Genomic DNA, 16430 nt, shown 5'->3' with positions numbered 1-16430 from the left:
TCATCACGAAGTGCAAAGCAGGGTCAGGCTCCTCACCAGCCACAGGTTGAAAACCACACCCAAAACAAGCGTCCAAGTAAAGTAAGCAATTTGCTTTTCAATAGAAATTCATTAACATGTTCCAAACAAACTTTCTCTATTCCTTATTCCTATTTTGACTGTTATTCAGTAAGCTCTCTGAACATACTAAAGAATAGGAAAACCTTGCAACCATGAGTTGCAGTGACAGATGCTCTTCCTCCCACGACTGTCTCCCAAAGATTTGAATTATACTCACTATAGTGCATGGGAAGTGTGGAAAGCTGTGGTCAACAGAATACTTATTTCTGGAGATAAGACCGTTGTGAATAGGTTTGTTTTACATATTTCCTCTGACCTATGAATAAATAGTTAAATTGTATAAACAAAATAATTTTTCTAAGTAAAGCACTTACTGTGGTAATGTAACGAGAATGAAATTCAGATGCTTCTTTTAAAAATGATAGGCCAGGATGACTATTCACCACATCCTATAAAGAGATAGGAAGAAATGAAGTGCCAAATAAAGAAATAAACTATAAAACCACGTGGAAGTGCGCTACAGACAGTGGTAGTCCAACAAGCAAGTTTGCTTTTGGTCAAAGCAATAAGACCTGTGACAGTCCAAAAAGAGATTTAATTGTCATTTTTCTTCTTTCCCATCCCCAATAACTTCCCAAAAACCTGAGAACCACATTCTTAACACTACTATGTCAATCATGAGTTGTCATTCTAAATCTAAAGGTTAAATAGGTGCTCATCTATTAGTTGAAATCAAACAATTAAGAGTTACTGTTGGATGTGTCGGGATTTTCCCCCCAACTTCTTCCCTACATAAAAGCAGGCTATAAATATTTGTGACTGTAAAATGACTTGTAACAAGCTAAACTCATTAGTAAGCCAGTTGACAATATAAGTTGCTTGCAATAAATATCAGTAATCTTTTTAGTAAAAAGAATGACTAGAATAATGATCAGGAAATTAGAGTTGTGCTGGTACATCTAGTCTTTTGTTTAGCTTTGAAGACACAAAGAGGTAATGATAAATTTCAGTTGCAATTTACTTGTAAAAATGGAATGAAATCTTCTTGCACCAAGTAGTTGCATCCAGGATTCATCAGAAGATGAACAAACTTTGCAGCATCATCATGGCAGGTCTGCAGTATTCTGAAATGCAAATATAAAATGAATTCGTATCATAATACTTTTCTACTCCATTTAAATAGGAAAAATGTTCATACTTGTATTAGGAAGTTCTATAGCAGGATTTATGAAAAAGCTGCACACTCAGCATTTACTCCTAACCCATTGATTTAACATGTGAGCACCTAAAGAATTAATTACCAGAATATATGACAGGCAGGTAGTCTGTTTCTTCTTCCTACTAGCTATTTTCACAGATCTAGCCATTGCATTAAACCTTCCTCTCATACTAGACTTTAGTCATCAATTACATTAAATTCTCTATATTTTACCTACTCTCAGCAAGGAGTAGTCAAATGAGAGGACAGTTTGAAATAAAGACCATAGTTCTCTCCCTATGATCACTGAGGATAGAAAAAGCTAGAAAGGAGACATGTCTGCCCACAACTCTTGAGCAGCATTGTTTTAATTTGCAGGAATATGCCAAGAGCTTACAGTGGGGGGAGGAGGGAGCACTAGGAACTCGTCATTAACCACTACATTACATATATATCTACAGCACATATTGGACTTGATAAAAAATTACTCTTGAGTGTTAGACTATACATAAGGGGATTTGTCTGTCTGCTGGCTGGATCACATTCATAGTTTAAAATATTACATTTAAATTAAGAAATAAAGTACATCTCAAAAAGCAACTTACTTTCGCCACATTGCAACAAATTTATGAACGGAGACATATCCTGTTCGTTCTCCTCCAGCACAATAAAACAAAGGACCTTTCCAGTAAAGTGGGCATTCACAGGCCTGGAATTAACAATGTAGAACAATGTAGTCAGTTTATTGATTACTTATCTGAGTGTTACTCCCTCACTCAAATATTAGCATAAAATGAAAACTTAAGTTGTAAAGCAGTATTATGGGGGAGCAGGACAGACATGTGTTTCATTGTGCACATTCCTAAGGAACTTACATGAACATATGATTCCTGGAAAGTTTGTTTTATTGACTGATAACCTTTAATTTGATCAACAGCTTTAGTCTCTTCTGTACTGAACAGGGGGTTGGGAGAAGGGGTGGACCAGGGCAGCAGGAACTGTGCACCTCACCTGTTGGCTTGTTCCTGGGGTAGGGGGTTGATTGGGCCTCCCTTCATCCCCCCTTCCAGGGTCAGCGGGACAAAAGTGGGCCAAAGGGCAGCCCCACTTTCCCAGTCCGGTGGCAAGTAAGATGGTGAGCCCCAGCCCTGCTGGCTACTATCTTGCTGGTATAGCTGTCCCCCAATAGTCACTCTGCAATATAGCTCTCCCCTGCGAGCTCGCTGCCCCCAGTGGCCACTAAGAGTACATTGTCCCTCAGAACAACCCCTCCCTTTCCATTTTATGGAAAACAGTCTCATTCCCAGCACTTCCAGTTTTCCTGGCACAACTGAACCCTGACCTTGCTTTGAGTTAGGACAGGAGTGGGTAATTTTTGACCGGGGCCCACTTCAGAAATTTTTGAAGTAATCTGGGCCACCCTGGAAGGGGTGGGCCCTGGACACTACCATGCTTCGCCACCCACAGACCCTGATTGGTTTGGAGATGGGGGAGCAGCAAAGTTTCCCCTCCTCCCCCAGAGAGAACCACCAGATGTTCTAAATAGTTGGCAGTTCCCTCTAGGTACCCCCGCCCCTGGGAGGAGACTTTGCATGCTCCCTCTTATTGCCCCCAGGTTAATCTGAGCCTGGGGAGAGGGAGCATGTGACATCTCTTGCTCCGCGCCCCTGCCCTGTGAGGGAGCTCCATGCTTAGAGTCAACTGCCAGCTGAGCAGCTGAGCCCCTTGCAGAGCCAGAGGAGACTTGATACACTCCCCCCGCGGTGTGAGCGGCAGGGCCTACGCTTGGAGAGATAGATCCAGCCTGTGGAGGCCCTTTTCCCTACACCCTTAGTTAGGAAAAGAGGAAGCTGCATACCAATTTGGTGGTTCTAGCTTTTAACCCTTTAAGTGGAGTTCTTTAACAGACAGTCAAATGCACATTTCTAAAATACATAGATTTATTTTCCTGCTTCAATATTATATACGGAAAAATGTTATTCATTTTCTCTAAGCTAATTTGTTACGCAGGTTATACAGAAGCAAAACAAGTCAGTCTTTTTGGATTGATAAACCCCATATACTGACACTGCAATAAATCTAGTGACTATAAAAGGTCTAAGAAAAAGTCCTCCAAAAAAAGAAAGCCGGATTTTAAGGTTTAATATACACATCCATAACTTTCTTTTCCTGTTTAAGGTGCAAAAGTTTCTGGTTTCATTTTTACCTGAGTAACTGGTTTAACTGTAGCATACCATATTGACACTGATAACTCAACATTTTAATCATGCATCATGTTCATAAACCAACAGGAATGCATTTAAAACATCTGCAGTAGTAAGATTACTGTTAAGACACGTGGACACGCTGCATACGGACATTTATAGGACTGCATAAGATACAACTCCAAGAGGCTGCTTGAGTTTCTGGTGTTGACATTTATGGGCTCTCTCCAAAACCCACAGAAGTTAATGTCAATACTCCCGTTGACTTTAATGGGTTATGATCCCAGATTAATTTTGACTTAACTTTTTAGAATTTTATACATATCACACAACAAACAACATATGAAACACATCATTTGTTTCCTATTTGTAGATTAGTATACTGGAATTACACACCCAGAAAATTCTCACCTTTGCAACTTTTCCCATGTCTTCTAAACTTGCTCTCTCATTTGGAAACTGAGAGAAAGTTCTCTCTATTTTAGCAATCACTGCATCTATATTCAGTTTTTCTTTTGGACATCCTCGAGGAAAATAAAACGATGGAATGGTTTGGCTCAGTGATGGTGGCAAAGATTCTTCTTTCTTTGTCTGAACCTAAATGGATAAATACATCTGAGAGAGCAGGTATATCAAACTGAATGCTATACGATCCTTAGAATGAAACTGGAAGGCCTTTATCCTGTTTTCTATTAACTACTGTAACACATTATACACGATGGAATAAATTCTGTAAAAAGGAAATGTGTGGAAAATTTCTGAAAGACTGGCATCTAGAACATTTTAGTATTTTCAAAATGGATTCAAATTTGCTATAAGGAAACTAATTTGGCTATGTAAAAACAGCTTCTCTCCTCTATTTCACCTCAAGTTTTCAACGCTAGCCAAACATTCTTGTGAAGTTTTGAAGTACCCACAATTGTTATTTTCATTTCCAGTTGCAGAACAGCCCAAAATATCATAAGACTACTCAGTATTTCAACTTGTTGCTTTAAGTGCTAGAATCATGTGAGATCTTGCTTTTGCAAAATGTCCACCTTTGTTTTGCACTCTAAAGAGATTCAGGTAAGCATGCAAACTTCTGGAGGCTTGCAAGCTGCACACTTTTCTTCTCTAATTCAAGAAGTCAAAACCGTGGAGAAAAAAGTATCGGTTAAATCCTGAAAATGAGACCAGACAACTTTCCTTAAAATATTATTAAAGGACTATGTTCTATCAGTATGTGTACTAATGTGTCAGCACACAAATGCAAGAATATTCTAGAGTTGCATAATTAACTCAATGAAAATATGTAAATTTATTCAGAATTTGTTCTTTATTCAGTTAATCCCATGAAGAAGATCAGTAGCTGAAAAACAAGTCATCAGGATATAAATCAACAGAGAAATAAATTGAGCAAATAAGAAGAGTTTGTGTACTGGACAGCTCAACAAATTTGGAACTGAATACAAAGGCTTTCATCTCTAGGTTACAGATTTGAAACCAGTCCAAATTTAGTACAGGCTGAACCTCCCAAATACTGGACTCTCTGGTCTGACAGCATCCGTGGTCCAGCAAGATGTTGCTGGACCAAAGAGCCCTGGGAGTGTTGGATTTACAGAGACCTGGCTGAGCCAGGAGTGGCTAGACAGGGAAACACCAGTGTCATCTAGGCTTGACAGCATCTGGGAGCCTCCACCCTAGCCAGAAAACTCCTGACATCAATGGGGTCAGGCGACCCTGGCCAGGAACCCTGAGAACTTCCCAGCGCAGCGGGAGCCCTGGCCAAGGAACCCCAGCGGCGAGGCCATGCGGCAGCAGAGTCCCTGGTGGCAGCAGGCCCACCTGGCACCCCAGCCAGGAAATTCCAGGAACCCGCCGGAGGCAGTGGGTTCTGAGGTGACCAGGCAGCCCTGGCTGGGAACCCCCTGGTGGCAGCAGCGCCAGGCTACAGAAGCAGGGCAGATGATGGCCGGGTGGCCTTAGAGCAAGGAAACCCCAAGGAAGCCCCGGAGGTACCAAGGCCAGCAGTGACTGAACAGGGCTGACAGCACCCAGGCAACCCTGGCTGGGGAAACCCCAGCGGCAGTGGGCGGGGAGCCTCGGCTGTAACAGAGTTAGTGGGGCAGCAGCAGAGCAGGGAACTCCAGCCTTGAGAGCCCAGGGAGAGGAGCCAGCAGGAGGGAAGCCAGCAGTGGAACATTGACCTCCCCTGGTCCAGCAAACTCCCTGGTCCAGGATGGCTCCGGTCCTGAGGGTGCCAGACCAGGGAGGTCCAACCTGTAGTAATAAAAAATTATTTCCCATGTTGGCCTATGATGAAATTAATGATCCCTGTGGACTCAATTTTCTTCAGTCACACTTGGCACCATCTGATAGATTCAGCAGCAGTGTTCCCTCTAAATTGTGCGGCAGCAGAGCTTCATGTGTGGTCAGTCAGCTCCCTTCATGGAGCCCTGAGCCTCTGATCGGGCAGGGCTGATTAATCACCTACAAAGCTGTGCTGCCACACAGTTCAGAGGGAACTCAGTTCAGCAGCAACATTAAGGAATGGATGGCAAAGACACGTTATTACCACCACTCTCCTTAAGGTGGTGGTTCTTTCAGCTAAACCAAGTCAATGCTAGCCTTTAAGTATGTCATAGAATAAAAACAGAAAAGAACAAAGTTAAACTAAGTTTGTGGTGCTTGTATGTGATTGTTTTAAAATATTTTATTTACGAGATTTATACTTTTCGGTTACACCATCAAGGCTCTCCTCATGCCATAGAAAAACATAAAAATGTCACATCAACAATCATCACACTGAAAAACAAAAATACCCCATATCACATAAATACCTTCCCAGGTCCAGATGTACTTCTGAGCCATCCTCTCCTGTTTTTAAGAATCTGAAATATTTTTCCATTTCCAATGTAGTGCCATTGTTACAACCACTAAGACGACAATAAACAAGTTTTATCATTTCCCTCTAAATTTCAAGGTAACCACCACCTTACATCAGTGCTTGCGTTGAGCTCTATAACATAACTAGTCACTGAAAGCCTGCATCACACAGGGGTAATTCGTAAAGGTACAATGGCTGAGAACTTGAAAACGGAATAGACAGACAGTGATTATTCAATCTGGTGATATTCTAAACCAGGCATGTCCAAATTCCAGCCCGCGGGCCAATTGCGGCCCGTGTTCCAGTTTAATACGGCCCCCCAGGTAATTTGGCAATATCTATCTTTTATGGCCCCCAACGAATCCATATGTATTGAGATGAACACATTGTAAAATCTCAGTTAATGTCAGTTGGTCTAAATCAGTTATAAATATATTTGGACACAACATGTATACTTGGTGTTATGTTCCTGTTCATATTTTTTGAACTTAAAAGTTGACAGACAACCTTTATTACCAATAATATGTAATGTACTTTACAATGTTCCTGACATATATTTCAGCTTCCTGGATTTTTTTTTTCATCTGGCCTTCAGATATGAAAGGCAGAGTGATTTAACACCTGTTTAGATTTGTCATCCATGTGATGAAATGAAAAGTATGCCATTTGCAATAAACTTTGCATAAAATAGTTAATTTGCATTTAGTTTTAATGGTTCAAAGAATGTCAGGCAAAATGGTCGGCCCTCACGCATGTTCACTTCATCAAATCTGGCCCTCTTTGAAAAAAGTTTGGACACCCCTGTTCTAAACAAAAGGAAATCTCAACCATGTGGGTAGCTATTTCCATCACCTCAAACAGATTCAGATATTCTAAACTTCACAGAAACAACCTTGGATTATTATATATCTTGGCTTAATCTGTTGTGCCAGCCTGTAGTGTGTATTGTTAGCCCTTCCCTCTCCGTGGAGCTGACAATAGTGTGCTCTCAATAATGCTGGGGTTGACTGACAATTTTTACAGAAACAGATAAAACAAGGAAAAAGGAAGCAGGGGAAAAATGCTAGATTGAGTTGTGATCCAGCTACTTCATTCCTTTTACTCCTATCTTTGTTATTTCCCTAGGCACCAGCTTTCAACTGCTGACAAAACTGGCAGGTAATAAAGTTCTTTAGATCACTGCTGTCCATTCTTCCTTCAGGTGGAAAACCAGGATATTATAAATTATTGTAAATGGCTTTAGTTCAAAGTCTCAGACCCTTAGCTTAAACAATCTTTCAGTATATATCAAATATAGGCAAGATTAAGAAAGTGTAAAGACAAGGTTGCACAACTGCTTTCTTTGCAAAGAAGAAAAAAAATAAGACTTAAGAGGATAGGAAAATAACCCAGTAAAAACAAGAGAAGAAAAGAATCCAACTGAAAGTTCTGCACAGGTTTCTAACAGTAAATATTCAACAATTGTTCTTCCAATTACATAAAGTATACTGCTGCGAATAAACTTGATATTCTAAATTTAAGGATTTTTTTGGTAACAGTAAAAACATCAGCTTTTGTTATACAAGCTAAAATTATCTTGAGTGTGCTATTTAAAAATCACACTAAATATGTGCTATTTCAATATGTGCTTCAATTTTGATGGTAACAGTTTACACATAACTGGGCCCTATTATGAATGTTTATATCCCAGATCTTGAACAGGAAGCAACAATACATATAAAACAAATTCAATCTGCATATGAACTAGCATATAAAGAGTTACAAAACACTGGGACAGTTTTTCAGTTTGCATTTGTCTAATATCCTATGAAATAATGGGGGAAAAGGATCTTCAAGTTAAGGTCTTGTTAATGATCAAATTGCCATGTACATTTGAACATTTTATGCACTTGTTAAATTTTCTGAGCAGCTATATGGGATGCAGGTTTTCCTTTTTTTTCTTGTATACACAATGAAATAAAGCAAATAACCTTCCTTTGCACTACTGAGGGACCTCTCTATTGCTTCAAGTGGGAAGAAGTTACCAACTTAAACCTTTGTACTCTTGTGATACTTGAAAATAGACTAAAAATGCAGGGTGATAACTATAAATAACTGAAACAGAAAAAACTTTAAAAACAACAAATACACTAGTAGTATCTTAAAGATCAACAAAACATGTAGATGGTATCATGAGCTTTCGTGGGCACAGCCCACTTCTTCAGGGTTGTGCCCATGAAAGCTCATGATACCATCTACATGTTTTGTTAGTCTTTAAGGTGCTACTAGTCTATTTGTTGTTGTTTAAGTTTTTCCTGTTACAGACTAACTCGGCTACCCCTCTGAAGCTTTTGAATAGAGAAAACCTTCTGGAGGAGAGTGTGGAGAAGCGAGGGTGCAGCAGGTTCAGGGAAGGCGCGAAGGCCATGGGAAAAGGGGTGGAGTGGAGGCAGAGCCAGGGGTTGAACAGTGAACATTTGGAAAATTGGTGCCAGTAGCTTCAGCTCGAGTCAGCACCTATGCAAGGAACCACATATTAACTTCTGGAGAGTCACATGCAGCTTCAGAGCCAGTCTGGTCACCCCTGATCTACACCAAAGCAATTTTCAACACCCATCACATTTGGAAAGCAAGGTCAGAGATGGTTTCTAGGGCACACTGAAGAGGAAACTGAATACTAGGACAGTAACTCTCCACTATTCCTCAGCAGCAAATACCAAGCATTCCTCTGGCACTGAACCAGACTACACTGAGAGGTGAAGCAGCTGTATAAATGCATTACTCACTCAGAGTTCCCTGGAAGAATCCCACATTACTCGCTCGGAGTTTCTGCCACATCAAAACTATTTCAAAGCCTCCTTTAGCATTAACTAGGAGCACAAACCCAGGCTTTCACATCTTCCAGAAGTGCTAAGGGATGTTACATGAAACAAAGAGCCTCTCTGCCCCTTTCAGCCTCAAGGAAGTAGTCTAAATTAAGGCCACCATCCCCTTTTATGTAACTGAATCTCTGAAGACTTCTATGGGCTGTTTGGTCTCTAGAATGGTCCTAACTCAGATGACTGAAGACCCACCTTAAGCAGAAAGTGTTCAAGAATCTACTTCCAATTCCTATGAGTGCAGGAAGTAAAGGAAACAAACAAATACTAAGACTTTATCTGGGATCAATATCTTGGTACAGAATTATGTACAACATTTAAACTCAAACTTTTTGCTGGGACCAACTATACTTATAACACTGAGTACAAGGTCAACAAGTCCATACCAAAAAATGAGCACAGAAAAAAAAAACCAAATAAATGGTATATTAGTTATACCCAATCAAAATCTATAGGTATAGGAATACTTTTTTGCTTTTTAAAAGAAAAAGGAAATAACTATAGTTTTAGGTCTTTATTTCCAACTTTCAGATGGTCAGAAAAAATTGAAGAACTATTGAAGTTGTAATTCTCTGTATGTCCCCCATAAATGAATGAAAAGGCAAAAAATGGTCAAACTAGAAAATCCAACCTATGAGAAAAGATTAAAAGATTGGGTGTTTAGTCTTGTGAAAAGACAACTAAGGAGCAAGCTGACAAGTCTTCAGCATGTTAAGGGCTGTTATTAAAAGGTCAGTAATCAACTGTCCTTGGTGTTCACTGAAAATAGGACAAGTAATAATAGGCTTACTATGCAGCAAGGGAGATTTAGGTTAGATATTAGGAAAACTAGCCTTATAATGAAAATGTTAAATATAATTATTTTATATATTAGGACATTTTTTTAAAATATACAGGATTGTTAAGTACTGGACTAGGTTGTGATCCTTGGAGGATTTTAAGAAGAGGTTAGACAAACACTTGTCAGATATGGTCTAATCTCAACATAGGTAGGATAAATGGACCAGATGACTTCTCAAAGTCCATTCCAATCCTACATCTTTAAGATTCTATTATTCCACACAGATAAATACAAATTCCAAATTACAGACTTAATTCTAACAATTTAAAGCTACGTAGGATATCTTTTCATGTCTAAAAAAAAATACTGGTAAGCATCTTGCTAGTGCCAGGAATAAACGTATTTAGACTGAAAACCGGGTAATGACAGTGCTGTGGTGATGCTTTCAGTTGGAGGGAGATCAACCTTCATTTTGAAAGTAAACTGAATGTTCTTGCTTGTGCTAAAAATTTGTTTATTAATTAAACTACCTAAAGAAATCTGTTCAGCCAAATGAGAAACTCCAGCATACAACTTGCCAAACCACATACAATTATGAAATATTTGGAGCTAAAAGTGGATTTTAAAAAAACCCAACAACCTTAGTTACACTTCAATGAATTATTTGCCTGTGTTGAAGTGTCACAGTATGAAGACAATTTGACATATTAGCCTATACAATGAACATATGTAAAAACCATAATCAATACTGTAATGCCATGTCTCTATTACATTTATTTTATATTAATAGCCTAAACTGCAATTTGTAATTTAAAAAGCCAATAAGAAGATTCCTCTAAAATGTGATGTGCTAATGGTATACAATTTTGTAATATTGCAAATGAGCTTCTGTAAGCTTTACCTTGAAAAGATAATGTAAGATGATTCATAGTACCTTTTATGGCCAATTTTTACTCCGGGCATAAAAAAAGCAAAGTACATACTCTGAATTTTCCCAAAGAAAGTGTTTCTTTATTGTTACAAGTGCTGAGAAAGACAATTTTTTATTTCTTTTGTTTAGGAAGAGGGACAAACGTGATTTCTTTATTCCCTTCACTAGTTTCAGGAATATTCCCTACTCTGAGAACATCTGAGTGTATATCAACATCAGGTACATTATTCCTACAGCCCTGCAAGAGCAAGAGACAGGGAACACACCACATCATCAATCAGGCTGAAAGAAATCATGTTCATCTCCACCAACCCTAGAAATTAGACTTATCTTCTGACCTACTCTTGCCTACTTAATTCTTCTCTCCTCCTAGCAGCAGACAAAAAAGTCAATTTCAGCACCAAATTTGGCTTTGAGCAAAACTGAGGAAGCAAGGAGATTAGAAGCCAGATGGGTCAACATCTAAATATGGGGGAAGTAGCTGTTGCTTTCCCTGTTACCCTAAGTTGTTTTCTTTTTTTTTCTTTTTTTAAAGAGGATGCTTATCCCAAGTAAGGATGTTAAAATGCGGTTAATTGACTAGCCCCAGCAGGGACTCTTGTACATTTCAAAGGAGAAATGCGGAACTCTGTGTACAGCCTGGGGCCAGCAGGAAGTCCCGCTGACTCCAGGATGCACGCGGGTGCCTGCTTTGAAATGCATAAGAGTCCCCAGTGGGACTGCTATGGGCTCCCCTGCCCCTTTGAATCACGCAGAGGTGGGGGAGCCCGGGCTCAGCTGGGGCCTCCCCAGCTCAACCCGGGCTCCCCCCGAACACGGGATCAGCTAGGGAGTTCCCAGATAACTCTGGGTTCTAGGGATGTGCCGCATGGAACCCGGGGTCAGCTGAGGACTCCTCAGCTAATCCTGGGTTCCAGGGAAATGCTGTGGGGAGCCCAGGATCAACTGGGAATCCCTAGCTGACCCCGGGCTCCAGGGCTGCCCCTTTGAATCCCTGCAGAGGTGACATTTTAAAGGGGCAGCCTGCTGCACAGCTGATCCCAGGATCAGCTGTGCAGCTGCCACCTTGGGGTTTCCAAGTGGCAGCAAAGGGGGTGGGGAGGATTGACTATTTCATAGAGGCAGCAAGGGGGAATTGACTTGTCGACATTAATATCCAATAGGCAAATGCTTATCGGATAGTCGACTAGTCTTTAACATCCTTAATCCTAAGCACTCTCCTAAGCAGAGATCCCTGGATATTATGCAGCTCAGACTATCCTGGCTATGGCATCCTCTTTTTGGTGAGGCATGAATGCTTGGTCCTTCCTCTGACTGCCTAATGAAATATGAAGTATTTGCAGCTCATCAGAGGGACCCATCCTACACACCATTACTGCAAAGTGTTAGGAGAGAGAGAACCCATTTTCCTTGTTTTCTGACTTAAGGGAGTACCTGGTACCACAATGGAGACCTAAAGTAACTTACTCTTGAAAACAAGAAAAGGAGAATGGGCTCCCTTCCCTTAATAAAAAAAAAAAAGGCTACATTTTTCAGGATGGCAACTCTGTGCATGCATTACCACAGTAAGGAAACAAATGCATAACCTCAACTAAGCTAATTGACTTTAAGTCTCAATTGTTTACAGAGTGAAGGTCAAGAGAAAGCGAGTTAAATACTTGGACATGGAATTCATTGGAAAAAGGAGGGAGGGGAAAATGAAGCACACTTAAAAATACATTTAGACAATTTGCTGATCAAGGTGACACAGACTAAACAATTTTCAGTCTATGCACAGTTTTGACATGATGCGGTACCCAAGCATCGGCTTCTTCAAGATAGGCCCAAGAAAGTAACAGACCACCACCAGTCATCACATACAGCCCCCCCAACTTAAACCCCTCCAGTGCATTAACAACAATCCACAACCTATCCTGGAAAATTACTCCTCGCTCTCACAGGCCTTGGGGGAAAAGCTAATCCTCAGCTACAGAAAACTTCCTACCCTCAAACAAATTCTTTCCAGTAACCATAAAGCACACCTCCCATCATAATCATCCAGGAACCCACCCCTGCAATCAAACCCAATGCCAACTGTGTCCACACATCTTACAATCATCATCATCACAGGAACTAACCACAAAAGCCACTGCATCAGAGGCTCATATAACTGCACATCCACCAATGTGATCTATGCTGTCAAGTGCCAGCAATGCCCCTCTGCCATGTACGTTGGCCAAACTGGACAATCTCTAGCACAAAGGATTAATGGAGAAAAATCAAATATTCAAAATGGTAACACGGAAACCTGTTGGGGAACATTTCATCTTGCCTGGGCACTCACTAATGGATCTAAAAGGGTCTGTTATTGTTTCAAAGCAATTTCAAAAGTCCCCTGGAGAAACTACAGAACTGGGTTTTAGTTACAAGTTTGACACCTTTAACAGAGGTTTAAACAAAGACCTGTGCTGAATAGGCCACTACTTTCCATATCCTAATGATATAAAATGCTAAGCACCAGGTACTTAGAATACTTATAGTCCACTATTAACCTCATTTAGCGTGGACACTAATTGGCAACATTTTTCTCTCTCCATTTTCCCCTCTTCTCTTTCCCTCCCCATTCCCTCTCTCTATTTATTTGAAACCTAGACCCCATTACTCCATTCACCTGAAGAAGTGGGTTGTGCCCATAAAAGCTCATACCACCATCTATGTTTTTTGTTAGTCTCTAAGGTGCTGCAGGACTATTCACTGTTTTTAATTTTTTTCAGTTATAGACGAACCTGGCTACTCTAAAACTTTTGAATAATTGAGTGAAATTGTACTTCTATATTGGCAATGCTTGTGTTTTACAGTAACAAAGCCTCATGTATATAAGTTGATATTGGTTATTGTTTAGGAGTAGAGATAAGGAAAAAGGGTATTTTCTAGTACTAAAATCAATTATCCTGATATATTCCCCAGAATACAGCTCTCAAGAATGGGGTTCTAGTCAACATTAGCACTTCAAGTGATGGGAAAACATGCAGCAGGATTAAATTAACACGAGATTCAGAATACCTTACCTAACATACTGAAAAGTATGGACAAAAATTTGAGTTGCCACTTCCAAGAAGTGGTGCATCACAGTACTTTAATCTTCAAAAATAGCCAAGTCAAAACAGTAATTAAAAGTTTAAAAGGCTGAGAATGCAAGAGCCACTTTAACAAGGTAAAGACTTCTGGTTCTGCAGAAATTTGTTTCTTTTTTAAGATAGAGGATTTAATAAAACAGTAAATCCATTTTTACTTAAAATACTGCTGTTAAATTTATTAGTTTTTGACATCTTTAGAGATCACAAAATGCTATGTGGATTCTAAAAAGTCTGAAAAATAAGTATTTCTGCAGGTGTATATTACTTAAACCTGAAACTTATTGGAACAATCCATTTTTAGGTCTTATGAGCAAGGCTAAACAAATAAAATCCAGTATTCAACTCTGTTCTCTCTGAATGACACACATGGAATTTCAACAATTGTACTGAAGAACGGTCAAAAAGTCTGATCAAAGCTGACAGATATTTCTGCTGAAGAAGAGCCCAAAAGCATCAATCAGGAAATTCAGAGGGGATGAAATTTCCACAAGGAAAAAAGGCTGGGAAGTAGTTACTAGATCAACATCTTATCCCACATTGTTCAGTCAATAAAGTAATTAACTCATCTTCCAAATGAAGTTTCTTTTTTAATTTAAAAGCTACAGAAATGCAGAATTTCTCAAAAATCTCAAAAACGTATGCTTTACTTACAGTTTATCATATATGCTATTCAGTCCCTGAATATAAAATGTTGAGTCTGTATTATGTTGAAATTCTTACAAAAGAAATTTCTTATTTAGCAAATGTGGTACATTCCTACAGCCATTATAGACTTACAGCTACAATAGAGTAGAGACACAAGAAGATGAAGACCACAACTCCTTTATGAGCTGACTTACTGTCTCTCTCTCTCTCTCTCTATCATTTTTTTCCTGTGGGATGACAAAGTGACACCATCACGTCACTCTGTAACCCACAGGCGGGGGGAAGGCGCGAATGCATAAGCCCCACTCCCAACCTCACCCCTTCCACTCGAGACCCCATCCCTGGAGCCAAGCCCCACCCACTGCCAACCTGGCCTTCTCCGTGGAGAGCTGGGCCTACCCCATGCCACGGCCCGGCCTGCCCCAGCTACTGGGGTTAGGGTTAGGCTGCGGTGGGGAGGGAGGAAAGGGGCCTTGACTGGCGTGGCAAGGGGCGGGAAGAAGGGGCCCAGGATGGTGCAGGGAAGGGAGGGGAGGGGAGGGGAGAAAGAACCCTGGCTGGTGGGCAGTGGAGGGGAGACCTGGAATGGTGCGGGGGAGGGGGGGAGGAAGAGAGAAGGGGGCCTGGGATGGTGCAGGGGTGGGGGAGGGAGAAAGAAAAGGCTTGGGTTGGCACGGGGAATGGGGAGAAGAGGGCCCCAGGCTGGTGTGGCAGGGGAGAAGGGGAGCCTGGGCTGGTGTGGCAAGGGCAGGAAAAAGGGCCCCAGCTGGTGTGGCAGGGGAGAAGGAAAGGAGTGAAAAGGGGAGCCTGGGCTGGCACAGCAGGGCAGGGAGAAAGTTTGGGCTGGCACGGCAGCAGCCCAGCCCTCCCAGTGCCTGGGGGAAAACTGGGGAGCATAGCGAGCAGAGGGCACAGCCTTATAGTTCATTCTATTTGATTTTCACAGTTGCACTTGGTGCTTTTTTTAGCGAAGTTAAAGTCACATTAAGATAAGTGGATTTATGAGAGTGAAACAGAAAACATTCTTGAAGAACTTCTATGTATACTGTATTAGCACAGTGAAATTCAAGCTCCACCTACATAGCATATGGGTCGATTTGTCACAATACAAAGGGGGAAAAAAAAACCGAACGAACCACAATATCAATAGTTAGTATTTTTATTAACCCAATAACCACATCAACCTACAGTTGTCATCTTCCCTCTTGCATACATGAAACTTACTAACAAAGTGCATAGGAAGATTTTATTTTATTTTGTACCTTGTCTTATCAAAAGGTGCTGAAAACAAGATCTGGGTTCTTCCAAATAAACTAGTATACACCTTGAGATCTTTACATGTCAAATTTCTCTACATCCGTTTCTCTATCACTCTCCATGGACAAATTAACTCCCTCTTTCCCAGGAAGAGGTTTCCTCTGACCATAGAATGTGCTATGATAATTCACTACCACAAAATCCCTAACAACTTACTTTTTGTTAGGCAAGTTTAACTGGATGGAGATGAAGAGAAATCAACACGCAGGAACCAAGAAACTGGAATGTGAAGATAAAATATGGAACAGAGTTTTCCCAGAAGGATAATTATGAGATGGTGTATTGAGATGCCAGAAAAACTTGGGTTAACGTACAGATAATTTTTATATCTACTTCTTCATTCAGTACAGGAGTTCACAAGATACAATTTGATGAATAATCTTTAAGTATATGAGCTTGCCAAACTAAGTCCTAGAATGGCTTAATTATTTTATCTATGGAAAGCCAATGAGCA

At 40.5% G+C, this 16430-nt stretch overlaps 1 protein-coding gene across 3 annotated transcripts in view; it reads right to left on the bottom strand.

Annotated features, from left to right (window-relative positions):
* Positions 1-16430, bottom strand: part of PPP2R3B (protein phosphatase 2 regulatory subunit B''beta) — a 90053-nt gene that overhangs the window by 24385 nt on the left and 49238 nt on the right. For all 3 annotated transcript variants that reach the window (XM_075916042.2, XM_075916050.2, XM_006135847.5), the window contains 4 exons: positions 3874-4059; positions 1864-1967; positions 1082-1184; positions 435-509 (listed from right to left, as the gene is read on the bottom strand). In XM_075916042.2, coding sequence (XP_075772157.1) covers positions 435-509; positions 1082-1184; positions 1864-1967; positions 3874-4059 — 468 coding nt within the window. The remainder of the gene's footprint in view (positions 1-434; positions 510-1081; positions 1185-1863; positions 1968-3873; positions 4060-16430) is intronic.

This window comes from Pelodiscus sinensis, chromosome 1 (genome assembly GCF_052426305.1).
Source record: "Pelodiscus sinensis isolate ZL-2025 chromosome 1, ASM5242630v1, whole genome shotgun sequence".
Lineage (NCBI taxonomy): Eukaryota > Metazoa > Chordata > Testudines > Trionychidae > Pelodiscus > Pelodiscus sinensis.
The sequence above is the reverse complement of the archived record's forward strand: the minus strand, read 5'-3'. Positions and strand labels throughout refer to the sequence as shown.